The following is a 26,673-nucleotide window of genomic DNA, read 5'->3' as shown; positions in this document are numbered from 1 at the left end:
CATTTGTTCAGTCAGTAACACTCCTCAATGAGGACAAAACAGCTAGTAACATGTTCTCCTTGAAGTGTGCATAGCACTTACCTGCAAGAAAAAAAAGAGAAGCAAGAAACAGGGGTTTTTGAACTGTTTTAAATTACTTCAGACTGGCCTAGAAACTTGGTATGGGTGTAATTTCCCTGCAAACACCCTCACCTCTATGAGAGACAATAATATGGGAATTGACAGCTGACTAGAAAGGGACAGAATGTTGGCTGCAGACTACTAATGCCAGACTACAACCGCAGAGGGAACAGAGGGGCATAGGCACTTGCAGTCCCCCCATGATCACAAAACCCATGAGCAACAGCAACGCAGCCATCTCACACACCAAGTGCCCTTAAATCCACCAATCCACCTAATAAGGATTTAGCCAGAGACTGATCATTACTTATTACTAGTAAGAAGTACTCACTGTTTTTTCTGCCACTAACTTCTTGGGAGCTTCAGGTCTTCACTTCAGCAACAGGATATTTCCCATCTACTATGAAAATCAAGTCTACAAGTTTTTGAAACGATGCCCCTCCTGGGGAGATGTCAAACACTCAACTCTCACCTAGAAGTCGCAGCTGTCAAAGTCATCTTGGAAGCTGTGACCCTGTTACTGTTACTCTTCCTCTTTTTTTACTGACTCTTTCTGATGTACAACTTTCCTACAAGTCAAGCTTCTTTCCAGTACCTCCTGCCTGCCTCTCAGATGTAAACACTTACTCCTACTTTCTGTTCCCACACTTTAGTATATCTGACCACCTATAAAAAAATAATCAAATCTACTCTTTAGTTATGAGGTTTGAAAATCATTAACAATGATGTCTCTTTAAAACTGCAAATTGCCCATAGTTCCCAGACCACGCATCACAGAGGGCCTTGGTCTACCGCTTCTGCTGAAAGGGTATTTCCAGCTACAAGCTGCAGCTTTGGGAGAACATTAGGACTGCCTCTGAACGATTTCAAGAAAAATCTTTATCCTGTCACTGCTGATATTTCCCACTCATCTGCTTTTAGGTGCCAGACTGACACAAACCTGTTTCAAACCAGCCAACCTTTTCCAGTAAGGGAGACAAACCCACACCAGCTTTGCTGAAGTTATCAACCACCACAAGACTTCTTGGATGCACATCCACTGGAGGACAGATTCCTCCAGTGGCTCCTCTTCCAGAGATCAGAGCAGTGCAGCACAGGAGGCTCCAGAGGGGCCCATTGAGACACTCATTGGAGGCCAAAGATCCCAGGCCTCTGCCAAGGCCACACTGCCCAGAAAAAAAGGACAGTTGCTGGTGATGTCAGTGCATTATGAGGAGACACCTCAGGTTATGGGACCTTTCTGAGAAGTTAGGCTGCTCCAGAGCATCCATAAAGAGGAATCTGCTGGGAATAACCTGATTTTGCTTAAAAACAGAGAGGATGAGAGCAATGGTGCCACATACGGCTAAACCGAACACAGATACCCACAAAGAGGGGCAAAATCCCAAAGCCATGATCTCTGCAAGACGTGCTAAGACCTCTTTCGCCTCAGGGAGCTCCTGAGGTGCCGCTGTCGGTCGCTCCGTTCCCTCGCCGGTGTCTTACACCCCCACCGGCCTTCCTGCCGCCATGGCGGCACTCCAGTTTCCCTGAGAGGATAGCCGGTACCACTATCGCGATATATCGCGCTCACCAGACAAAGTCGTTGCTCTTGTCCTCGTAGGAGTTGATGAGTCCGTTGCAGAGCGGCGTGAGCAGCGGCCTCTTCCTGCTCCCGCCGCCTCCCGCACCGCTGCCCCCGCCTCCCGCCGCGGAGCCGCCGCCGGGCCGCGCCGCCACCGCCAGCCGGGCCAGCCCCGCGCCCGAGCCCGACACGGCGGCCGCCACCAGGACAGGCCGCGCCGACGCGCTCCCCGAGGAGGACGAACCCGGCGCCATGGCCGCCGAAGAGGAGGAGGAGGAGGAGGAAGAGGAGGCGGCCGGGGTAGCGGCGGGCGGCGCGGCGGGGTGCGGCGGCGGGCGGCTGCCCGACATGCCGAGGCCGGGCCGGACGGAGCGTGGCCGACGGTGGAGCGGCCTCAACGCATCCCCGCGCGCGCGGCGCCGCGGGAACAATAAAGTTTGTTCAAAGAGAAACAAAACAAAACCAAACCCCACCAAAAAGAAAAAAAAAATGAGGAAGAAAAAAATCCCGCCCGCCCGCGCGTCCCCGGCCCGGCGCCTGTTCAAGCTTTATTGACAGGCGGACAGCCCGCCGCGCATGCGCGGCGCGGGGCGGGGCCGGGCGCCCCTCAGGGCGGGGCGGCGCGGCGGCCTCACGGTACGGCTTCCGCTCGCTGCTGTGGGCCGTATGTGTATTGCAGCTACTGCGTGGCCCTTCAGGCTCGGCTCCCCGGGGTGCCGCCGAGCCCACCGCCGCGGGCTAGGGGCCAGGCGGTAGGGAGCCGAGCGGGGCTGTGGCCTGGAGCCCTGCCCGCCCCGCTGAAGGCCACATGGGGCAAAGCCATCTCTCGCTGTGAGCAAGGAGTCCTTCCTTCCCGGACGCCCCATCTCCATCAGAGTGCGGTAGAACTGCCTGTCTCTCTCTTAGAAACTGCCCCAGGCTGCTCCGGCCCCTTTGCCTTGCACGGGGCCTCTCATCTGCATTTACTGCCTTATGGCAAGGAGCAGCCTTGCATGCCTGGATTTTACCCCGAGTATCAGGCGTTGTCCAGCCCCGCAGAAAAGCATCTGGTAATGAGCCAGCAGCTTTTGCTGGCCTTGGGGCCCCTCACTACAAGAAGGACATTGAGGTGCTGGAGCATGTCCAGAGATGGGCAACAAAACTGGTCTGGAGCACAAGACTAATGAGGAGCAGATGAGATAGCTGGAGGTGTACAGCGTGGAGAAGAGGAGGCTGAGGGGAGATAGGATCACTACAACTACCTGACAGGACGTTGCTGTGAGGTGGGGTTGGTCTCGCAAGTACGGAGTGATAGGGCAAGAGGAGATGGCCTCAAGTTGCTTGGGAAGGGGTAGGTGGAGGGGGTGGTGGTGGTTAGGTTGGAGATTAGGAAGAACTTCTCACTGAGAGGGTTGTTAGACACTATCCCAGGCTGCCCAGGGAAGTGTTGGAGTCTCATCCCTGGAGATATTTAAAAGCCATGTAGCTGAAGTGCTGAGGGCCATAGGTTAGTGGCGGACTCGGCGATATGAGGTGAGTGATCATGAATTGAGGACTTGATCTTAAGGGTCTTTTCCAATCAAAATGATTCTATGATTCTTGAGCTAGTTCTCGGTACTGCCTGTGGGAATCCGCCTAACGAGGCCCACGGGATGTTCCCATTTCCCTACAGGAGGTCAAGGTTTAACAGAATCAAGGGCAGACTGCCTTCTGTGTGAATGAATATAGCATTAACGAACCCCTAAGATGTTTTGGGTGTTAAGACAAACGTTGCCCCCAACTTTTGCAAGCCAAACTGAAGGGTTCATGAAACACAGCACTTGCCGACATCTCCTTTTGGCCAGAAGTACTGCAGACACCAGTTGTTGCCTTCGATTTCTCTTCTGACAACCTATAGAAACATATTGGCTGCTTTACGTGGAGTAACTGTATTGTCTGAAGTCAGCTTTACCTGTCTAGGGTTAAAGAGGCAGCTGGTGAAACACTGAGGGCATTCCCTGAGGATGGTAATCCTAAACCCAGGTATGGGAAAACACCCTGAGAGATCAGCTCTGCAGCACTCCTCCCAGTATAGACAGCAGAGTGAGCCTTCCATGGGCTGTAAAACCAGTATGAGAGCTGGTAAAACTGGTCTGAGAGAAAAAAAAGGTGGCTTCAGGTAGGCAGTGTTGGTCAGGAGATCCTGGCATGCAGCAGCGTGACAGGGGTGCAGATCACAAATGTTTCAAAGGAAGCACAGCAAAGTGCAGCTCTTGATTTACTCTGGAAATGCCGCTGAGAGCTGTAGAGTGTTCTTCCTGACCTACTCTCTAAGCTGTGCTTGAATACTGTTGGGCATTTGACTCTGTGTATTTACTCCTAATGTTGAAAAAAACCCAAAACAAGACAGTCAACAAAACCCAAACTTTCTGAGGAATATTAGTTGGAAACATGGATGAGTGTATGCCAGGAAATTCAAAGGCAGATTCTCTTTGAGATCCAGATGAGTAGAGTCACCTTTACAAGCTGATGTCTGCCATTATAGTGACTCTCATGATTTAACTTTCTATTATTGTTATTTAAAAGTTTCCATTTTATAGTTTTGTAGAATTTTTTTTGTGTATTTTGTTTGGGGTTCTTTTTTTTTAGTCCTTATGTTATCCTGCTTTGTCTAAAAAGCTTTCTGAGTGGCAGACCTCAGGTCTAACTCCATAAAGACACTGAAACATATCGTAGAATCATAGACTCAAAGAATGGTAGGGGTTGGAAAGGACCTTTAGAGATCATCGAGTCCAACCCCCCTGCAGAAGCAGGATAACCTAGATCAGGTCGCACAGGAACGTGTCCAGGCGGGTCTGGAAGACCTCCAAGGAAGGAGCCTCCACAACCCCTCTGGGCAGCCTGTGCCAGGGCTCCCTCACCTCAACAGTGAAATAGTTTTTTCTTATATTTAAGTGGAACTTTTTGTGTTCCAGTTTCATCCTATTACCCCTTGTCCTGTTGCTAGCTACAATAGAAAAAGGGATGCCGTAACCTCCTGACACAATATCAGTTCCCCCTGTTTTCAGCAAGAGCCGAAGAGAAGAACCTAAATACTTTTCTTTGAGCCTGATGGTTGGTGTCTGTGTGCATCATTTTTCCTGTTCCTAAAAGAAAGGAAAAGCTCATTTCCTTGTCTTCCAGAGGGACCAAAAGCTCTAGGGATGAGTGTCTGCAATGCATTTTTAGGTTTCTAAGGGAAGAACAAAGTAGGAATAAGCAGCACTGCTGGCAATAGCACAACTACATGCTTCATGCATGCTGAAATACTGCCTGATCCTTGAAAAGTCATGCTATCCTTTGATGCCATTACTGGCTGTGCCCCAGGGAGGAAAAAATGACACAGGTAAAAGCTGTTAAAGGTCAAATATATGCCCTTAAACTTATGCATATATGCAACTGGCTTTTACAACAAGACCTGCACCCACAGGCCTGGCAGTGAGTATGGCACCCAGAACCATCAGCACTGAAGGACTAACTCGCTAATACCTGACCCTTATGATACCATTATGAGCTTTTGGAGGCCTTCGAAGAGAAGATATTTTCTTCTTTGCCCTGATGCACACTGAACAGCCTCTGGCTTCTGGAGATGTTTCTTTCCTGGGGTTGCTTTGCATTAACAGTTCTGAGATCAACACATGCAGCCTAAGGGGAGATTAGGTGCTACTTCCTGGAGATACCTGTGGGATGAAAGACATGGGTAAAGCTTTCTGGTTTTAAAGTTTGCTGCAGCTGGAGCAGTAGTGTCACAGTTATCCTCCAATCCCTGTTAGCACGAAATCAGCTCTAAGAATTCATTTGCTACAGTCCAAGTATTGACAAGGCTGTTGTTAGACTCAGTGGCAGGGATACAAGAGTGAAATATGATACACCAGCTGCAAGAGGTTTTTCTCTGTCTCCTCCAGCCAGCAGCGTGCCAAATGCTTGCACCACCTCAGGGCTGGGATCCAGTTATTAAAGCACAGCTCCTGCTAAGTTCAGGACAGAGTAGATGGAAAAGAGTCCTGTTCAGATTTAAACCTACCCCCAAGGGATTGCTTGTGTTTCTTTGCTTAATCTGAGTATTACCTTTGTATCTCCTCTTAAAGGAGATACTATACCTGTCTGCCATCAAAGGTGTGTGGAGAACAACGAGGCAAGCACCACCTACCCAGCCAGTAAACACTGACCTGGAACTTGGGTGGAAAACAAATCAGTTACTCTGGGATAAGTTGTTTCTAGATATAGTAGCCCCATGAGATTATCTGCTCTGACTTTTCTGTATTTTTCGGCCTCTGAAGCCAGTCACTCACCATGTCCTGAGCAGAGAAGGACCAGCCCTGGGCCTGTGCAGAGAAAGATGACCCTGAGATTAAAGAAGAAAACATAAGCCTGACATTAAAGGAAGGAGCAGAAAAGAGCTGTCTACAGATGAATGAACCTAAGTGGCAATATAGGTTCTGCTTTTCTGGGTACATAAATCCTACTTATTGTAAACCCTCAGTTTGTGACTTGTATGACTGCAGCTCCATTTACCTGTGCGACATGCAGCTGCAGTTGTAATGCCCAGTGGTCATGCAGCCACAGAAATCATTAAGGACACTCTGCATGGATCATCATGCAAGGAGACTCTGACTTCTTCCATACAGAGTGCAGTGTGGGACAGGTGTTTGGAAGAAGTGACCGTCACCTCCCAGGCTGTGCTCCTGACTGCTGGTGACTCATTTAGAAAATTACTTCTGCTTCCTTTTCTGAGCCTGTTGTTGCCACCTAATAGTCCGTTCAGGAGTGCAGCAGCCTCTGCTAGGGACAGCCACCCTGGCTTGGGAATTGTTGCTGCAGAGGTCATTAGAGAGCTGTATTAATATTCACTGCATTAACCTCCCAGCTAGCCAGTGACAGAAATGGCATTTCTTCTGTTTTATAGCTGAGAAAAACAATGAAGCATAGGCAGATTCATCACCTGGTTTCAGAGTCAGTGGGAGCTCTTAATGCTCCATAAATCTGAAAATTAGGCTGTCAGCAACTTCCCCTAAAGCTAACCTGCAGCAAAAATACCCAGGGGAACCAGCATCTACCCATCAGGTACACTCCCCCTTCTATTTTTACTAGGAGAAACTTGACAACATCTCTCTGAATTTCAATTCCTGCAGTGAGACACAGACATGGGTATCTGGAGGGCACAGTCAGATGGGAGAAGAATGCTCAGCAATCCCTGCTCACAGAAGACATCTCATCTGCAGAAGAGTGGTACCACTTGGTGCCTGCACAGGGGAGAACCTCCGAGGAAGGGTCATGATTGCACTTAATGGCTGCGTTTTGATAGAGGGACAAGAATGAATCACTCTTACAGGAACTCAGGTACATGTCTGGTCGTCACCTGAAACTTGCCAGTGGACGAATACTCGCTTCTTAAAACATACAATTTAGGGTAACTCGGGCTGCTTGGGATATGAATTCAGCAGGAGCTGTGAGGCACCTGGTTGGTTGGGCGGGTGTTTTTTTTTTCTTTTTTGCTTTTGAGCAACAGCAGTTTAACTGTTTTCAGAAAGTAAGAATCATAAAGTCATAGAGTCACAGAATGGTAGGGGTTGGAAGGGACCTTTAGAGATCATCTAGTCCAACCCCCCTGCAGAAGCAGGGTCACCTAGATCAGGTCGCATAGGAACATGTCCAGGTGGGTCTGGAAGACCTCCAAGGAAGGAGCCTCCACAACCCCTCTGGGCAGCCTGTGCCAGGGCTCCCTCACCTCAACAGTGAAATAGTTTTTTCTTATGTTTAAGTGGAACTTTTTGTGTTCCAGCTTCATTCCATTACTCCTTGTCCTGTTACTAGCTACTATAGAAAAGAGGGATGTCCTAACCTCCTGACACCCACCCTTTAGATATTTATAAATGTCAATAAGATCCCCCCTCAGTCTCCTCTTCTCCAGCCTAAACAGCCCCAGTTCCCACAGCCTTTCCTCGTATGAAAGATGTTCCATACCCCCGATCATCTTGGTGGCCCTCTGCTGGACTCTCTCCAGCACTTCCCTGTCCCTCTTGAGCTGAGGAGCCCAGAACTGGACACAGTATCATCAAAATAAAACATTAATATTTACTGCTGTATTTAAAAAGCACTGATCTTTTAAAGAAGAAGAGAAAGGTTATCTGGGAGATTTCACTTGGCTGAATGAAAATGAGGTTAAAACAATTTGGTGAGTCTTCTGTGATACTGAAATACTGCTTTCACAGTTCCCAGCTGCTACAAAGACCTGGAGACAAATGCATGTGCAACTGCTGTTCCAATGCATGTACATGGAAGCAAAGCTACAGAGGAGCCTGAATTCATTTTGGACCTACACAAGCAGAAATACCCGACTCATTTCTGGTAATTATGACTTTCCCTTACAGGGGGGGGAAAAAAAGATACCATCTTGTTATTAAGCACCACACTGTAATACATGTGCCTGCAGGTAGAGTGAAGGTTCCCTTATGGCACGTCCCTTTCGCTCTTTGACCTTGTAGCCCAAGAGTGGGCTTTCTAGGCAAATATTAACTAACCCCTCCTGTTGTGCTTATACCAATCAGACTGCTGGTTTCTATCTCACACAGGCTTAGCCCACCCTCTGCAACCACAGGTCTAACTCAGGAGGCTGCAACTCGGCTGAAACTCGCTGGCTCTCACACAGCAGCGAGGCTCAGCTATTCCTTACCCAGAGTACCTGCTCCCATTGACACCCCACTGCTGTCTTCTCTGAATTCTCTCCATGACTTTCTGAACAGCAAAAGTCCTCTTATCTGTCCTTAGTGTTGCCACTGGTTGGGACTTGCTGCATGGCTTTGCAAGAGTTGGGGCTTCTTTGCAGCCCTGAGTTCGTGGATCTGGTGTTAGCCTGAGCTACATTACTCTGCTGCAATTTTGGGAATTGCATTCCAGGCCCATGTGGCTATTGGGCAGTCTGGAAAATGTGAACTATAAGAATTAAAATACTCAGGAAGTGAAACATACAGAGAAATCTGTTTAAAATGTCAGTATTCTCTAGTCTGTTGAATGAGCATATTAGGATTGACCAGCATGAGTATTTTCCAGTCCACTTTCACTCATTAGAGTTGATTCTCCTGGTACAGACCAATGAGTTTTGAAAAAAATGTATCCTTCTATGGAAGGCAGCTACCAATGAGGGCATTTCAGGTTATGATACACCAAACTACTGATGGTTTCCAGACCTATTGCCTCTGCTGTGCATGAACCCTGCCCACACAAGTGACCTTTTCCATCTAGCCTATATGTTAGTTTTCATTGCCCAAATGAAGAGGAAATGTCTGATAGATCTCCTCCATCAAATAGGAAGGAAAATCACAGAATCATAGAATCACAGAATGGTCAAGGCTGGAAGGGACTAGAGATCATCCACCCCAATGCCCCTGCTAAAGCATGTCCACCAAGATCAGGTCACACAGGAACGTGTCCAGGTGGGTTTTGAAAACCTCCAGAGGAGCCTCCACACTGTCCCTGAGCAGCTTGTGCCAGGGCTCCCTCACCCAAACAGTAAAATAGTTTTCCCTTGTGTTTTAAGTGGAACCTTTCGTGTTCCAGCTTTTGTATGTTACCCCTTGTCCTGTCACTGGAGACAACAGAAAAAAGTGCTGTCACATCCTCTTGACATACACTTTTTAAGTACTTCTAAATATTAATGAGATCCCCCCTCAGTCTCCTCTTCTCCAGACTAAACAGCCCCAGGTCCTGCAGCCTTTCCTCATGGGAAAGATGTTCCAGTCCCCTGATATCTTGGTGGCCCTGGGCTGGACTCTGTACAAGTTCCCTGTCTCTCTTGAGCTGGGGAGCCCATAATTGGACACAAAATGATGTCTGCTGGCTACTTGGTGAGAAAAATTAACCTAAGACCTTTGGAATTGGCAAATAAAAGTTGCTTTCTGAGCCAGCCCAAGGATCCATGCGTGTTTGCCTGTGTTTGAGCTGACAGATGCACACTGCTCCTGCCCTCTGCTCACTGCTTTGCCTTCTCCTGTGTCACCTCTGTCACCTGCAGCCCAGAATGGCCCGTGGTGTTGCTGTATTGTTGCTCACAGGCCAGATACAATACAGATTTGTCATGATTAAAAAAGACATAAAGTTGGACTTGCTCTCATCCCTCCCTGCACACATGGCCAGGGAAACCCAGTGTGATGTCTAGGCTGAATGCCAGTGACTACACACAAAACCCAGGACCTAAAGTCCTCACCACTCCTGGCCCTCACCCACTGACCTACTCTCCAGGCACCTGAACCCAGCCAGGTCTCTCTGTCATTCTTTACAACCCCTTATGCATTTCTCCTTCCCCAAGTCCAATCCTAGAGTCCCCAGATGTGTGTTTGTGTGTCGTTCTTTCCCAACTGTGCAACCTCCATGCCCCTATGGCTGTTCTTCAATCTGAGACAGGAGAGAAAGATTGGCAGGTGTCAAATAATCTGTCTCTCCCTATATGGGCATGGAGGAGAGCAAAGTGCTTGCTTAGTGCCTGCTTTTCCAGAGCAGATTCCTATGAAGAGCAAGGAACCAACAGCTCCTTCACTGTGGAGATGAGCCCCAGGTTCTGACCTTCAGCAGAGAGAGCAATAGGAGAGAAGCAGGAAAAAGGGGATGGCAGGGGAGTTAAGCTCTGCCCCTGCATGCAGCTTCATGCCAGCTGCTGAGAGTCTGGAGCACCAAAAAGCTTTGACTGCCTTGAGTAGCCTCATATGGGACCTCCAACCATGCACCCTATGGCCATTGGCTCAAGAGCTGTATTTAAAGTCAGGCCTGGGCTTCTTCCCTTGCTGGGGATGTAGTGCAGGGATGCTTGCCTGTGGTGTTAGCTGGGCTTGGTGCCTGTGCTGTAGGTAGGTCATGTCCAGTCTTTCATCTTCTGCTGCTCCTGGATGGACCTAGGACCTGATTATTTTTCTGTGCTTGGAAGTATTGTTGGACCCTATTACCAGCCCTCAGCCCTGCCTGTTGTGTTCAGGCTGCACCTTTGTTGGCATAGGCACCCTTGTTGGCCAGTGCTCTCCTGTGTGGGATCACTGTTGGCTTCTGTCTTGTTCCTCGCATGAGGAAGCCCTTTGCTCCCTGATATTAACAACTGCAGATATAGCTGTGCCCCAGCTACTTCCCTTGCCCGATTTCTCCAAGAAATTGAGTGGATGGCAGGTCTGTGACAGGATGGCAGGGGTTAGTGCTGCAAGGAGAGAGAGCTCAAGAGAGTCAGCTGCTGGATTTGGGTAAGCTGGTAGACGACTGGTACAAATTGCTTATTTTCCTTCATGTTTCCTGGTTTATTGGTTTGTTTTTTCTATTTTAATTTGAATATTTAAACATTCTGTGGCCTTGTTAGCCACTTCAAGCTGTTGCCACGTCCCAGCACTGCTTTTCTTGCCCTCTGCCAGCCCCTGTCCCCCAGCCCTGCTTGAGGCAGAGCTTAACTTGGGCTGTCATGGCCAAGGGGCTGCCTAGAGAAGCTGCCCTCTCCGAGACAACCTTCAAGCCAGGACTGGGGATGCATTCATGGCAGCTGCACTCTTAAGTACTTTATTAGCACGGGAGATAGCAGCTGGAAATGGAAAGCTCCCCTCCTCCCCCACCCCCAGCAGAGGAGAGGATGGGTTTGGGCGAGACGTGCTTCTCTCCACTACCAGCTTTTGCCATCAGAGGGCAAGCTCAGCCCAGATGAAGATGCTTCACAACCAGTTACTGCAGCCTGCTACTTCCCAGACCTACCTCTGACAGGGCTGTTGAGGCTGCCAGGTAATGACAAAGGAAAGAGAGGCCATTTGCCAATCCTCTCGCAGGGGATAGATCCAGCTTCTCACCTCTGTCTGCTGCCGGGAAGGGCTCTGCTCTCCAGTTCCCTCAAGAGCAAATCTTGCTTTGCAGGAATACTCCAGCCTGTGATGGGTGGTAAAGCTGATGCTCTGAGCTCCGAATCAGATCAGTTTGATACAGAAGAGATTCCCAGAAAGCAGCAGGTTTGTGCTTTAGTATACTAAATCTAATATAGCCTTCCCTACCATCTCTTCCTCCAGTAGAGATTGTATTTATGACAGAGAATAGACTTTGGACAGCATGTGGAAAAGTTGTGCTGGCTGGTGCTTGCTTTCTGTCCAGCATCATGCTGCTCCATAGAGCCACTGGTGAGTGTGGCTGCAGAGCCCCAGCAAAACCAGTGGAGTTATGGTAACCTCTGTGGGAGTGATGCCCCTCATGTGCTTCAAATGCATCCTAGAGGAACAGAGAAAACTGCTTCATACTGCTGCAGCTCTGACCTCTCCCAGGAGCTCTGTGTGCTGGCATGTGGTCCCTGCTGCCAGCCCAAGACCCTCTGTGCTTCCCACTGCATTTGGTGGTTATTTACATCTTGCCAGCTCCCCCCCTTTGCCTCTTCCAATGAATCTCACTCTTAATCCACACCCCCCTTGTAGCCCAGAGTCTTCCTTTAAAAAGCCTGACGCTGGAGAGCTTTTCAAAGAGGAATAATGAACCAGACGCTTTCCCGGTGTCTCTCTTTGTTTTTAGAGTCGTGGGTCTCCCCTGAGGACAGAGAGCCCTTTGTACTACTTGGGGTCCCCTTACAAAAGGGAGCTTGTGAACAGAGCATCCTCCTGTTGGGTACCACATCAAACTGATGGGTTTTTTCCCACCTGCCTTCCTAGGCATAGCCAGTGTAAAAGCCCTTTCTGCACACAGGGGACTGAGCCAATAGCTTTAACCTAGGAGATGCACAATGCATGCATGTAGGATTCTCTGTGCCATCCTGCTGCCCACCCTATGCCTGCCTGAAGGATAAACAAAGGGTTAACCTGATTGTCATCATCTCCCCCTGCCCAGTTGGTATTTGGAATGAAGCCACATTTCATTCTCTAGATGTCTGATAATTGAATAAAGTCTGCATCTTGAGTGAATTTAAAACCAAGACAGGAGCTCTCCCCACCAGAAGTCGATATGTTTTTCTCTAGCAGGGATTTTTGTCTGGACTTAATGCTGCAGCCACCTCTTCCAGGAGATGAGGGTATGCTTCTGAGTTGTTAATTTTTTTGCCTGATAGAGGTTTTTAAATTTAGATCACTATACATAAAGGAGATTCCTATTTCTATTCCCTGATGAGGGTGAAATCTAAGGCCACAGCCTCAAATGGCCTTAAAACTGAGAAGCCACAAGTAACTTGCTGATGGCTTGGCATTGCCCAAGATCCTTGCCTAGGTAATGCAGAGAGAGAAAGGCAGAGAGCTACACACACTGCTTGGGTGCCTGACTTTGTTTAAATCACGGTGTAGGTGGAAAAAAGCAATGTTATGCACCTGGTTAAATATTGGGTACTCCTCATGTACCCTTGCAATAAATCACTCGATTTCAGGTGGCAAATTCTCTCACTGCCGCTTAATGTACAGATGCACTGTGGACCTAAAGAAAGCTGCCTCCTGCAAAGTTGAGGCTGGTGATTTATTGAGCTGTTTAAAATATATTTGTGTTGGTCCTTCTTTGTATTCACTTTTCAGAGATACTCAAACAAATGCCTTTGAGTCTGGGAAACAGCAGCTTTTTGGCACGTGTTCATTTTGCAAACGGAGACATTCACACCAGAAATGCAGTTCTAGGATTTCATAGCCACGCGGTGGGTAGACAGAGATGAGCCGTGCAATCTGTGCCCTGATCAGAAATACCTGGCACAGCTTGTGTTTCAAACTTCACTGAGCAAAATAATTGCACAGAACTGTTTACTGTCAATCTGCTGATGGCATGTTATTAATAGGAGAGACGGAGTGAATAATTAGGACTAATGACTAAATTAGAGAAAGTTGTCATCTATTCGTGAATAGTTTGCAGAGAGAGGCAGTGTTCAACAATTAAACTGATAGGCAAAAATGATCTAAACATGCTCTTTGTTGTGCCAGTACACAAACACCCACATCTGGCCCAATGTTGAGACCTCAGCTTCCTCCAGCCCTGTTTTGGCACTCAAACTGGTATGATGTGATTGCCAGAGGTGCTGGGAATCCCCTGCCCCACCGAGCTTCCCTACCAGGCTTTGGAGCTAGGCATCTTTAGGAATGCAAGGGCATCTGTCTAATGTCCAAATGGTGGTCTGAGGATCACAGAGTGGTTTGGGTTGGAAGGGATCTTTAAAGATCACCTAGTCCAACCCCCCTGCCATAGGCGGGGACATCTTCCACAGGATTGTGTTGCTCGAAGCTCCATCCAGCCTGGCCTTGGACATTTTCAGGGATAGGGCATCCACAACTTCTCTGGGCAACCTGTGCCAGTGTCTCACCACCCTCTTTGTAAGAAATTTCTTCCTTATAGCTACCCTCTTTTAGTTTAAAGCTGTTACCACTTGTCCTACCACTACAGGCCCTGGTAACATCTCAATTTTTCTTATAAACCCCTCTTAGATACTGAAAGGCCTTCAATAAGGTATCCCTGGATCCTCATCTTCTCCAAGCTGAACAACCTCAGCTCTCGCCCCTTCTTCAGAGGAGAAGTGTTCCAGCCCTTGGGTTGTTTTGGTTACCCTCTAACAGGTCCATGTCCATTACTGGGGACCCCAGAGGTGAATGCAGTACTCCAGGTGGGGTCTCATGAGAGCAGAAAGGGTCATCACCTCCATGGACGTGTTGGTCATGCTGCTGGTGATGCACGCAGGACATGAGTGGCTTTCTGGGCTCTGAGAACACGTTGACAGCTCATGTCACTCATTGATGTCTCCGGGTCGTTCTCTGCAGGGCTGCTCTCAACCAGTTCTTCTGCATTCAGGCTGCTGTTTTGGATGCTGACAGTCAGCTTGTGGAGTTGGAGTTGCCTCAGAAATACTGACAACTTACAGTTTGAGTATGGGAAAACTAGCCAGCATGAGGAGACCAGGTGACTAAGGCAGTTTTGCCAAGAGCAGAGAAGACTGAGGGTACAGAAACAAGTGCCAAATACATTGAAAACTGTCAGAAAAGGAATAAAATATCCCTTGAGAAAAAAACAAGGAATGATTCGAGTGCAGAAAAATAGTTGTGAAGATCTGAGGAATCTTCTGTCAGGAGAAAATAGTGAAGCACTAGGAGATATTGTGGGGAGTCCCTGTTGCTGGCAGGAGGATCCAGCCTTGCTGCTGAAGCAGCTGTGGGGAATATGCCAAACGAGGTGTGCTTCATGAGCTGGAATGCTCTTCCACTTCCTCATCTGTCCCTTCATTGAAGGTGCTTTGTCCTTCCTCATGCAACATGAGGAGGATAATGTGTGGAAGACTATCTTGGAGGTGGAGATGTCCGGAAAGCAGGGGAGACTTGCAAAGGTACAGGTGGGCACTGAGGGGCAGGATTAGCTTCAGCTAGCTTCAACCATCCAAAAGCCAGTTGTTGCGGTAAAAGCTGTTGTCCGAGATCCCTTGATGGCCAAAGGACTGAATGAGCAACTGTCAGAGTGATTCATCCCATCTAAGACAATTGCCTCAAATACCTGGGATAAACCAATCTCTGGGCTGAACTCTTGCTTATCTGCTCAGAGAGGGAGCTTGGATAATTTGCTTTCTCTAGACAACCAAGCAAACCAACCAACCTTACATGTGTCCAATGTGAGGTGAATTAAATCTGAGTGTTACAGGAATTTTCTGTGGAACTTCCTAGGTGAGGTCAGGTACTGAGGAGGCTGAACCTTTAAAAACACCCTCCAGACTGTCCCAGGCTGACCAATGTCCATACACTAATCCTCATACACACTTTTCAACCACCTTCCACCCACAAACCTATTTTGTAGTCTGATTCTCCCCAGGGCTGGGGAACTGCTGAAAAAGGTCATCCCACAAAAGTTCACTTCAAACATTGAAATCCATTTGTTTCCAGGCAGGGACTGCACTCAGGGCACTCTCTATCCTGAGAACTGTTGAGCCAACTAATTTTCTGGTGGGAAAGCCTGCCAGCGTGTTGAAGGCTGAGGGAATTCTGTGGAACATGTTCAGAAAGCAAATGATTGATTCATCATCGTCGGTGGTGGAGAACAGATTCCAGGAATTATGTGTGTGCCAAGCTGAAGTCTGTCGAAGCCAGGGAAAAGGCATCCTTGAATTTGGGTCATCAGTCAGCGTGGGGAAAGGCACCGAGGCCCTGGAGGAAAGCTGAACTTCCAGTGCGTGCTCAAGCCTAACTAACCTCCGTTAGCGTCAACGGAGATAAAATTAAACATGAGGTCAAGATTTTAGATAAGAGTGGTTTATGGCCTGGAGGCTTACGTGGATGAGAAGGTCAGGCCAGCGAGCCGGAGCATTCAATATTGAGGAATCTAATCAAGGAGCTCCTGCGTAAGCCGCTGTGTGAATCAGGGAATAATTTGGGATAACAGACACATCTGAGTAATTTGTGACCTACTGGCAGACGATTCACACAGACAGGCAACATCCATCAGTGACGTTATTCCTTGCAGAGGTCTTCTCAGAAGGCTCATGAGTCTCTGGGTGGTTCCACTTGCATGGAGGGATTCAACAAGGGAGAAGCTGTGAGCAGCTGGGATTGTGGGGACACCCCAGCACATGTTGCTGCATAAGAGCAAAGCTGATCCTTCACCAGCAGCCCGAGAGCCATAGAGCAGTAGGTGCTTTGGGCAATAGGAGACCATCAGTTTTTTCAAGCTGTCCTTGAAGATAAAGGGATCAAGCTGAGGTGTGAGAGGCTTTACTGCACACCTGTATTGCAGCCCTGCTCTGCCTCACACCTGTGCAACCATATTTAGACCTGCTTTATAACCTGCTTTCCCACCTGAGACATCAGTGCATGTTTCTGCCTTCAGGTCCCAACACAGTCTCTGAGACCCATCAACTATATGCTGGCGTTCATGGTGTCATGAAACGGTCAACACTAGACATACAGAAAAAGCCTGCTTAGAGCTCTAAAACTGGAATTGAAAGTATAAGACTCAAAACATGGAGAAAACTAAGCTTCATCACCCTTGTTCTTCACAAACAAACTAGTTTTCACCTACCTGCGGTGATGTATTGCCATGGGATAAAATACTTGCCTCACCTCATCAATCCAGATGCACACTGGTGCTATGGCACTATAGCTGTATCTAGGGTAGGCTTGTGGTTTGTCGTGCAGTATCTGAGATACTACATCAGATAGGGAAAAGTTTGAGCCTGACACCATCAGATTCTTGTTTGACAGTGAAGTGGCAGTGCCGTTTGGGACCTTCCTTTGGGTGTATCATACCTCTAATCATCTTCATGGACTAAGTGACTGCAGGCAGTGCCGGGTGCCCCAGAGGCAGGAGGTCCCTGTACCCTTTGGTAGATGTGGTCCAGCTGTTGCACCTGGTTTGATGATACAAACTGGAGAGGGAAGCCACAAGCCATTGGCAGATAGGATAGGAAGTGAGTGTTAGAGGAGGTTTAGATTGGATGTTCGGAAGAACTTCTTCACTGAGGGTTGTTAAACACCAGAACAGGCTGCCCAAGTTGGAGTCACCAACTTGGCAGTGTGAAGTGAGCGGTTGGACTGGATGATCTTAAAAGTCTTTTCCAACCCAAAGGATTCTATGATTCTACAACTCTGTGACATGACTGGGATAAACCTGTAGCACCAGCAGAGAGACAAGGGACAAGGAGAACTTCCTGAGATCTCATCAGGAGATTTGCATCAGCTCCAAATGCACAGGGAAATCTGCTCCAAAACAGTCATCTGTAGGGTTGGTGATTTGCCAGAAAGACTCAGAAAAAACCACCACAATTCTAAGTACAGCTGGAACCAGAATCTATAAAGGATCAACAAAGGGAGAAAGTATCTTCGCTGTGTTTGCTTGATCAGTGTCAGGCCAGGGGATGCTAGAATAAGGAAGCAAGAAATAAATCTCTTTTTCTGCTGTAGAAAGTGCAGGAAAGGGGGGTAAGCGTGTCAGGTCTCTGATAGAGTTTAGCTGGGGCTTTGCTAATACCAGGCTCTTGCAGAAGTTGTGAAAGGACTTGCAGGCATCCTGCTTGCCTTATTCTGCATGATGTGCCAGCACAGCCCCCAAGCCAGCGTGCTGGCATCCACCAAGCAACCAGCCACCCTCCCTGCAGTGGGACAGAGCATTTTGCTTTTCTCCAAAGGGCTCTGACCTGGCTTTGGAGATGTGAAGCAACTCAGAGCAGCATGGAACTCTCCATCCTCACCCCAGCATGTGAGCATGAGCCCAACTTTTGTGAACTGTTTGTACCATCATTGGTGCTTTGGAGCCTCCCAAGAGCATGGGGACTGTGCTCTGCCCCTACCAGCTGGCATCTGCCTGTGTGCACCTGTGTGGCAGATAGCTATCGAGCATCTTCCACTTAGCTCTAAGAGTGGCTATAAAAAGAGCTTGACAAGATCAAATGCTAATAGAGAGGTTTTCTGAAGGTTGAAACTGATCTGCTTGAGGGCATTCATGACGGGGAGATGCCAGAAGAAACCAAATAACCAGTGCATTGTGAAGTAAGTAATTTGATTTTAAATACTCTCTGGGAAAGGATCTTACAAGGGGAAAATAAAACCCTGCTAAGTGCTCAGAAAGCTATTGCTCCTCTAAATCTCTTTCTGCAACATATATAGAGAACAGCCATCCAAAGCTATGGATGATGAGTGGGGCACCGCAGGACATTTTCTTCCCTTAATTTGTCTGAACCATGTGAAACTTCAGCACCCTCTGGCATCCATGGATTGTGTGGAAAGCCACCTCCTGCTGCTTATGTCCTTTGGTGCCTTCTCATTTTTGTGTTTGGGGTGGCTGCAAACAGTCTGCTGTGGCTGGAGTAGTTTTGGTCACATCCTTGTGTATTGTCTCCCCTCATGCTAGTCAGAAAGGTCCTGCCAGCAGAGCTACAGCTCCCTCCAGTCCATCTGCAGCATGAAGCAGAGTCCATCTCGTGACATGGGGTGGGTGTGTGTCAGCTTTGGCTTCTAGGGCTTAGCTCAGCACAATTCCACCCAAAACGTGACTTCTGGGAAGAGGTTCACAGGTTGATCCTTGCTCTCTCTGAAATGGTGATGTCACTGTTACACTTCCAGGACAAGGACTGAGAGTTGTAGCAACAGCAGAGCAAGCAGAGAGCACCAAAAAGGACTCACTAGAGTCCTGCCAGCAGTTGTGTTCTCACCCCGGGTGAGGATGAATGTCCATGTGAACAGCACCCATGTCATCGAATCCACAGGGCTTTACCCCTCAAGAGCATCTAGACCCAACTCTCCCAATTTCCAATCCAAGGCTCCATCTCCACTGTTTTTTTTTTTTTCACAGGGTAGATGCTGAGCCAAAAAAAGGCCTGAGTCCTGCCAGCATTGCACCACAGCTGAGCCAGGCAGCCTGTTTCCCAGCAGGTTTATCTGATGGGAGCACAGGGCCACGCAACTATGGTTACACAGCTCTTGGACCAGAGCTGACTCCTAACCAGCCATGTCTGAGCACAAGTGTGGATCCAGCCCCCCAAAAACCCATGCAGATGTGCCTTTAGGAAGACCTACTTCAGATCATCTAGTCCAGGATTACCAGGCAGCTTGGGAAGCAGAAACCCCCAGCTACCCTGTGTGTGGTTCCCATCCTTACCCTCCCACCCCTTCTCCCCCCATTTCTCCTCCTCTCCATCCTCTCTCCCCTAATGCACCTAATGCATAAAAGCAAGGTTTCCGAAAAGAACTCTGAACCAAAAGAGACAGCAGGATGGAGAGAGAGGGAAAGAGAAAGAGGCTTTTTGAATATTGAATTAAGGCTGTCTCCAGTATTATTGGATTCCCATAAGAAGGCAGCCAGTGAGCCCACTGCTTTAGTGTCCCATGAATATTTCATTGCTTGACTTAAGCTTGGTGAAAATAGTTTCACTGCACAAAAGCACCTCTTTGACTTGTGGGCTTTTCTCCAAGCACATGGTGATTGTCCCTTCATCCCCACGGGCTATGTATGAAGTCACCCTGGCTTGTGCACAGAGTCATCTGCAGTACAGCAAACTAAATTTGTCAAACCTGGATGATCTTTTGTCATGATCTATCCAGGAATTTCCAGAATCCAACCTGTCATGGCTCAAGATGTATTGGTGGTTCACTGGGTGGTTCACTGCATGAGTGCTGCAGTAGTGTTGGCAGCAGTGATGCTCGGTACCTGTGTCTCCATCCAACCAGGGCAACAGTGGAGAAGCTGTGTGGTCTGGGAGCTTATCTTGCCTCACTTCAACCTACCTAGTTGGCCACAGAACTGGGAATACAAACAGTGCATCATTCTACCGAGGTCTAGGTACTGGCCTTGAGAGTCTGTCTGCTTAGTTCACAAAATTTTAGATACTTACCTGGAGCTTCTCGGGATAATCCAAACCATGAATTGTTCAGGCTGGAAATCTTTTGAAAGCAAGCTTTTTCACAAACATTTGATGACTCTTGCTTTCAGGCAGGCTGTAAACCCCATTTGCCAGTGCTACAGAGAATCCTGATACAAGAGCATTGTTTGCCCACTCTACACAGATGAAAGTGGTGACAAATCCCATGGAAATACCTGCTTTTCCCTCTCCAGGACTGTGAATTGTGGAAGTGCCGATGTCCTATTCCTACCAACACCCGAATTTGCCTCTGTGACCCTGGAGCATCCTCTGCTATTACTCAATGGTTGAAAGTCCTGCTCAGAGACAGCAGCAGTAAGAACCTTTTTCATGTTTATTAGATGAGCTCAGAGGGCTCCTAACCACAGCATTTAACACCTCTCCTTGCTCTGCCAGATGCCATCGAACAGATCTGAAGTGATTCAAGTCAAGAGGCGATTGCCTAATTCTATTGCTTTCTTCTCTTTTTTGTCTTCTTTTTTTTTTCCCTGTGTGGAAATCCTCTTCAAAGACAAAGAAGGCAAATTAATGAGAATTAATTATTTATTCTAGACAGGACAGATACCACTGCTTGTTACTGAGGTTACCCAACACTTCCCATTCTAAGGCTGTGTTTTCTCATTGTTTAGAACAATGCCAAAATGTGGACATTTAGGCAGAAATTGTCTGCCCAGGGATTTGCCTCAACTTAAACTTCTTTGGAAAACTTCAGCCAAACTAGGTCAGCTTTTTCCAAGAGAAAATCCAGGGGAAAGCCACTTGGTTTGCCTGTGGCCAAACACCCTTCCCAAACCTTTGGAAAGTTATCACATGCTATACTTCACATGGGGAGGTGAAATTTGGCAAAGTAAGTCTCTCTTGTTAGGACGATGTTCTCAACCTTTTTCAGCTGCAAACCCCTCCCCATTTTCTTAGAGGAACACAATGCCCTTTGCAGCTTATTTAAGCTTGTAGGCTTGTTTTCCTTAGCTAAGGTGTCAGCTATGGTCACTCGACCTGATGACCAAGAGGTGCAGATGGCACTGTGGTGGCACATGTGGTGGGCATCTCCAGTGCCATCCTCCCAGAGCTCTGTCTCCTGCAGGGTAGAGACCCTCCATGTCTCCTCCGTGACTGAGCCTCAGCACTCACCTATCCATGGCCATGGGATTGAACGGTCCTCCTAGAGCTCAGGATGGGGACAGACACTGGGATAGGGAGGAAGGACCTAATTTCTGTTTTACTGGGCACCCGTGTGCTGCAGACAAGGAGCTTGCAGGCACTCTCAACCCTGTCACAACCGCTTTTCCCTGATGAAAGATGAGAGGAGAGATGGCAACACATTTTCTGAGCTAATTTCTCATGGTCATAGATAATAGAATCCTAGAATGGTTTAAGTTGGACAGCACCTTAAAGATCATCTAGTATCATCTAGTTTCAATCTCCTGCCATGGCCAGGGACACCTTCGACAAAACCAGGTTGCTCAAAGGCCTGTCCAACCTGGCCCTGAACATTTCCAAGGATAGGGCATCCACATGGTGTCTCACTCACTCTTTTTCTACAGGGTGGGGAGACAGGAGGGCTGCAGCCTTTTGTCACCTGCAGTACCCCCTGAGGTCTGCTTGCAGAAGGTACTGCCCCTTTACAATGTCCCAGGCAGCTGGAAACCCTTGGTGCAGCTGCCCGTGTTGCATACTCACAGGGAACAGGAGCAGCATATTCTTTTCATTAGGACTGAGAAGATGCTCCCCCAGGATGGCAGTGCCTGTTGCCTTTTGAAATTTAATCGGGAGAAACAAGGAATTCTCTGGATTAAACTGGCACTTTCCATGCTGATGGTGCAAGAGAACCCAGTGGTAGATATGGTGTTGGTTACAACCACAGATCCCCTTGATACTCACCTTGGGTCTGCCCATCCTAGGTTTGCATCCTGGGATGCATCAAGAAGAGTGTGGCCAGCAGATCAAGGGAGGTTCTTCTCCCCCTCTATGCTGCCCTGGTGAGGCCTCATCTGGAGTCCTATGTCCAGTTCTGGGCTCCTCAGCTCAAGAGGGACAGAGAACTTCTGGAGAGAGTCCAGCAGAGGGCCACCAAGATGATCAGGGGTATAGAACATCTTTCATACGAGGAAAGGCTGCAGGAACTGGGGCTGTTTAGTCTGGAGGAGACTGAGAGGAGATCTTACTGACATTTACAAATATCTAGATGGTGGGTGTCAGGAGGTTGGCACATCCCTTTTTTCTATCGTAGCTAGCAACAGAACAAGGGGCAATGGAATGAAACTGGAACACAAAAAGTTCCACTTAAATATAAGAAAAAACTATTTCACTGTGAGGTGAGGGAGCCCTGGCACAGGCTGCCCAGGGAGGGTGTGGAGGCTCCTTCCTTGGAGGTTCCACCTGGACACGTTCCTATGTGACCTGATCTAGGTGACCCTGCTTCTGCAGGGGGGTTGGACTAGATGATCTCTAAAGGTCCCTTCCAACCCCACCATTCTGTGATTCTATGATTTTAATTTTCTGGGAAGGTGATGACGGGTTGACGTCAGCACAATTGCGTTAGCGCTGCTGCAAACCAGGCTCATGTCGTCTGCCCCGGTAGGGCCCGCGTGGAGTGTGGCGGCTTGTGGAGCCGTTTGGCATACGTTAGATTGGGCGAGATGGATTGCTCGGCTCCTCACTAGGGCAGATAGATAAGCATAATGGATGGACGGTCAAAGAGCAACCGTGCTTTAGACAGATGAATAAATCATTTTGATTGTTCGTGTATAAACAGGAGATGCCAGCGGGACTTGGCTTGCGAAGTGGGGCACATCCAATTTCAGTGTTACGGTTGTGTTTAAGGATCTAAAAGCCATTTGAAATGAGCTTCGTTAATTTAGGAAAGCCTACTCATAGTGATCCTGTGACAGAGTCAGGATCACTCAGCACTCGGGACTTGGCTGAGAGCCCTCATCCCTCTGGTCCTTCTGGAAACTCTGTCCTGAGATGCCATGTCCCAGTCCCACTTTTCCTGGGGAAGAAGAGGTACCCAGGAAAGGGAGAGGGATGGTGCCCGCCTGTTGAGGGAGGCTAACTGCTAACACCTGCCTTCCAGCTGTCTGCACTAACCACAGATTATCATTTATCCTGGGTAGCATCCTGGGAGCAGGAAAATTCTTTCGGAGGCTTTGCAGTGCATGCCGTGCACTTAATTTCAAAGGATGCTCAGCTCTGGCATCACCAGCATCTGAACATGGGGTGATGTGGTGATACAGGACCACCATCAGGTACATACCTCCAGCCTGGTCTTGTCATGCTGCAGAGCACTGCATTTGCCCATGGCAGCCTATGTGCTCAGAGAGATCGCACCCACCAAGCTCTCAGCCTGTGACATAGGGACATCTTTCTCAGTGTTGGGGACAGCATGTGCCTGGTTTCAGATGAAAGCATTTTTAACACAGGAGTTGTAGCTGTTCCCGTGGGTGTCTGATCCTGACAGGATCGATGCTGAAAGTACATGGAAATGCCACAGTGGCTGTGGATCAGAGAGGAGAACAAGACCTTTGGTCTGTGCAGGAATGGGGCAAGCTCCCAGTGCCCACCCAGGGCAAGGGGCAGCTCATGGCCTGCTTTAACAGGAGCACTCAGTGTGTTTTCACTGCAAGGGCTGTTCCCAGGGTGGCAGATGGCCAGATTGTCCCCACAAATGTCTTGGCATGCACTGCAGCAGGCTGGGGCAAGTTCTTGGTGCCCGTGAACACCCCATACATCCGTGGCCTTCCTATGGTGAGTATGGCTTCATCAGAAACTCCCACTGAACCTCCACCTCCAAAGGACCATACTGGTGGGTCTGGTTCATGGTTCTGGGCTGCCGTGACTGTTCCTCCATGCCAAACCACAAAAACCAACAATTAGCTTCTTATCTCAATTAGGCTTCACTTACTCCACCAGCTGCCAGCTTGTCCTTGGCAGCCCAGCTCCAGAGATGCTTCTTGCCTTTCCTTGGAGGCTGAAGCAAGCCCTGAGAGACTCTGGGAGGTAATCCACAGTGACTATCTTTTGATCCATCACTCCCACCAGCCCTCTGATTCCCCCGAGGGATGCAACAAGCCAGGACAATGCTTCAGCCATCACCTCTCATAGCAGCTGAGGTCCTGGATGCAATTCTTCTCCCTTACCAAAAGCTGATCCAACCCTTTCCCATCAGCCGCCTCCCTCCTTCTCTATCTGCTTTTTGCCTTAATAACCCTCTCATCAATCTCAGAAGGAACCAGCAACTTGGGAATGGCAGATGGGGAACAGAGCATGAATATTAATTAGCAACGAATTCCAAACAGAGGACTTTAATTACGTTATGAACACAGGCTCAGAGGCAGTGCCTTGCTTCCTGCTGTAAATCTGTTGACAGGTCATTTGCTGCAGTGGTGTTGGTGCTCTTTAATGAATGAATATATACATTTCGTGTGCTGGTGTAGTGGGGGGAAGTAGGGTCTTGATTCCAAAAATGGAAAAACAAGCTGAGAGGGCTTCACAATGGGGAGAGGGCTTCACTCATGGGGAGGATGCAGGGAAATAATCACCCGGTGATAGTACGCTGGTTGTGAGAGTCAGAAGCTCTGCTCATGGGTTTGGAAACCTCCCGTGTGTGAGCCAGACCTGCTGCTTTGTTATATGTGGTCTGGTCACTGGGGGGAGACCAAGAACCACAGGACCTTGGCTGGGGATGGGGTGGGTGCCAGGGTGCATGTGATGTGCCCAGACTGCTGCCGCCCTGGACCTAGGCAGCCAAGAAGCTCCCTCGCCATGGTGTTTTACCAGCTCCCATGGGGCTCACAGTGGCCTCGTGGTGGGCTGGGGAACACATCTTGGCTTCTTGGTAGTGCTTTGGCTGCCTAGCAGGAGAAATCAGCACTGCAAGGGCAGAGAGTTGGGTAAAACTCCCATCTAGCCAAGACCCTATCTCAGCCCATGGGCAGCAGACAGTGGGAAAAGCACCTTTTCCCCAGCAGTTTAATCACCTTCCCCAGGAACAAAGCAGCTGATGCAGGGGAACTTCTGTACCAGCAGAAGGGGCTTTTGGTTTTAATCCCTCAAAGTGGCACGGGACAATGATGCTGCCAAATGGCCCCTTACAGGGACAGCTCTTATCTACACTAAAGGATTCTGCTGAATGTGTTTGTCCTGAGGTTTTCTGCACTGCTAACCAGCTTGAGCTAAGAGGGTCACATGAGGGCCAGTATGCCAATATCACAGCAAAATAAAGCTTTGGCCTTACCCTCCTTCATCCCAGCTGCCTTTATCCTGTGGAGCAGCACATTCCTCTGCAGTCCCCTGCAGTGATGCTGGAGAGCTGTGCCACTGCTAGGGGCAGCCCCCAGCCACACACCCCTCGGGTCGTTCTGCTGGGCAGTGGGTTATGCTCAGGGAACTGCTGCATCTTTGGAGCTCCTCCAGCTTGGCTCACTGCCCTCAGCCCTATGGTGGGACATGACACATTTCCACACTCTCCAGGGCCTGAGTGATGGCAAAGGGGGAAAGAGCCACTCTGGGTGGGGTGGGCTGCAGGAATAAGACAGTGGAGTGGCCTCCATTGGGTGGGCACGCTGAGCTACAAGGGACTCTTGAGCGGGCAGTTGAGCAGCTGGGACCTTGCTCAGGAAGGGCATGCCAGCAAACACCCTCTCATCTCCATCTTTAGCTAGAAAGAGCCTGCCTGGTGGGTCTGTAGCCATCCAAAGTGATCTTACTGATTTTGCTGGCTCGCCCCAAGATGCTCTTCTCCCGAGTGTCTTGCCGGCACAGTGAGGCTGGCAGAAGCTGGCAGTGCTGCTGGCCAGCTCTGACGGCAGTACAGGAGTGAGCTCAGAGGTGGATCTGAGTAACCTCCAGCACACCAGGGATCACTCGTGCATCTACAGCTCCAAAAGAAGCCACAGTAACAGTTAAGGGGAAAACCTGACCTACAGATGAAGTTTAGAAGATCTAATTAGGTCTGGCTGAACCAAGATACAGACTATAAGGGCAGACTATGAAGATGCAATGGGTTTTAGCACACATGAGGGAGCTGATTTGAAGGGGTGATCCTCACCAGCAAGAACTTTGTCCTTAATGAGCCTTTCATGCCCATGCCTTGCCCTCCTCTACTCAACAGCAATAGTCAGCATGAGTGCTCTGAATTGAGATGGTCCTGAGGTGGCACTAGGGTTGGGCTCAGGTAGAAAATGCCACAAGTATCTGGGAACAAACATCCTCAGAAGATGTAACTGTGTTTTGAGGTGGGCCATGACCATGGCATGATTGCTTAAGAGACACTGAAGGGTAAGGGCTTGGGAACACGAAGCCAAAGATTCAAGGACTTATGTGAGCTTCAGCTCACTGACACAAAAAGCACAATGTAGCAAAATATGGCCCAGTGACAGTCCTCCAGCAAATGAAAGTACCCAGTCTGCTTGGAAAGGCTGGGGGACCCAAGGCTCTCAGTATCTCCGGCTCCCACTGCTTGCGTAGACTCATAGGCGCTGGTGTGCTACCAGCGTGTTTGCACATGCGGGGCTGCCATCACCTCCAGCAATGTGGGTGCACAACCAGATTGGTTATGGAGTCATGCAGGTGCTGTCCAGCCTGTGATAACCACTTTTCTCTCTTGCTTGAGAAGAACGTATATGTGTGCACCCTCATGCTTTCTGTCACCTTTTCACCAGGACTCGAACATGCCCCAAGGTGGGACATGAATGAATGAACT

At 48.8% G+C, this 26,673-nt stretch overlaps 1 protein-coding gene across 2 annotated transcripts in view; it reads right to left on the bottom strand.

The window, feature by feature from the left end:
- COP1 (COP1 E3 ubiquitin ligase) overlaps positions 1-2,243 on the bottom strand; it is a 128,584-nt gene extending 126,341 nt beyond the window's left edge. For both annotated transcript variants that reach the window (XM_062003461.1, XM_062003462.1), the window contains exon 1: positions 1,694-2,243. In XM_062003461.1, the coding sequence (XP_061859445.1) occupies positions 1,694-2,034 (341 nt within the window). In that variant the 5' untranslated portion in view covers positions 2,035-2,243. The remainder of the gene's footprint in view (positions 1-1,693) is intronic.
- Between the last annotated feature and the right edge of the window lie 24,430 nt (positions 2,244-26,673).

The sequence above is a fragment of the Colius striatus genome, chromosome 10 (assembly GCF_028858725.1).
Source record: "Colius striatus isolate bColStr4 chromosome 10, bColStr4.1.hap1, whole genome shotgun sequence".
Taxonomy (NCBI): Eukaryota; Metazoa; Chordata; class Aves; order Coliiformes; family Coliidae; genus Colius; species Colius striatus.
This window is presented reverse-complemented; position numbering and strand designations above follow the sequence as displayed.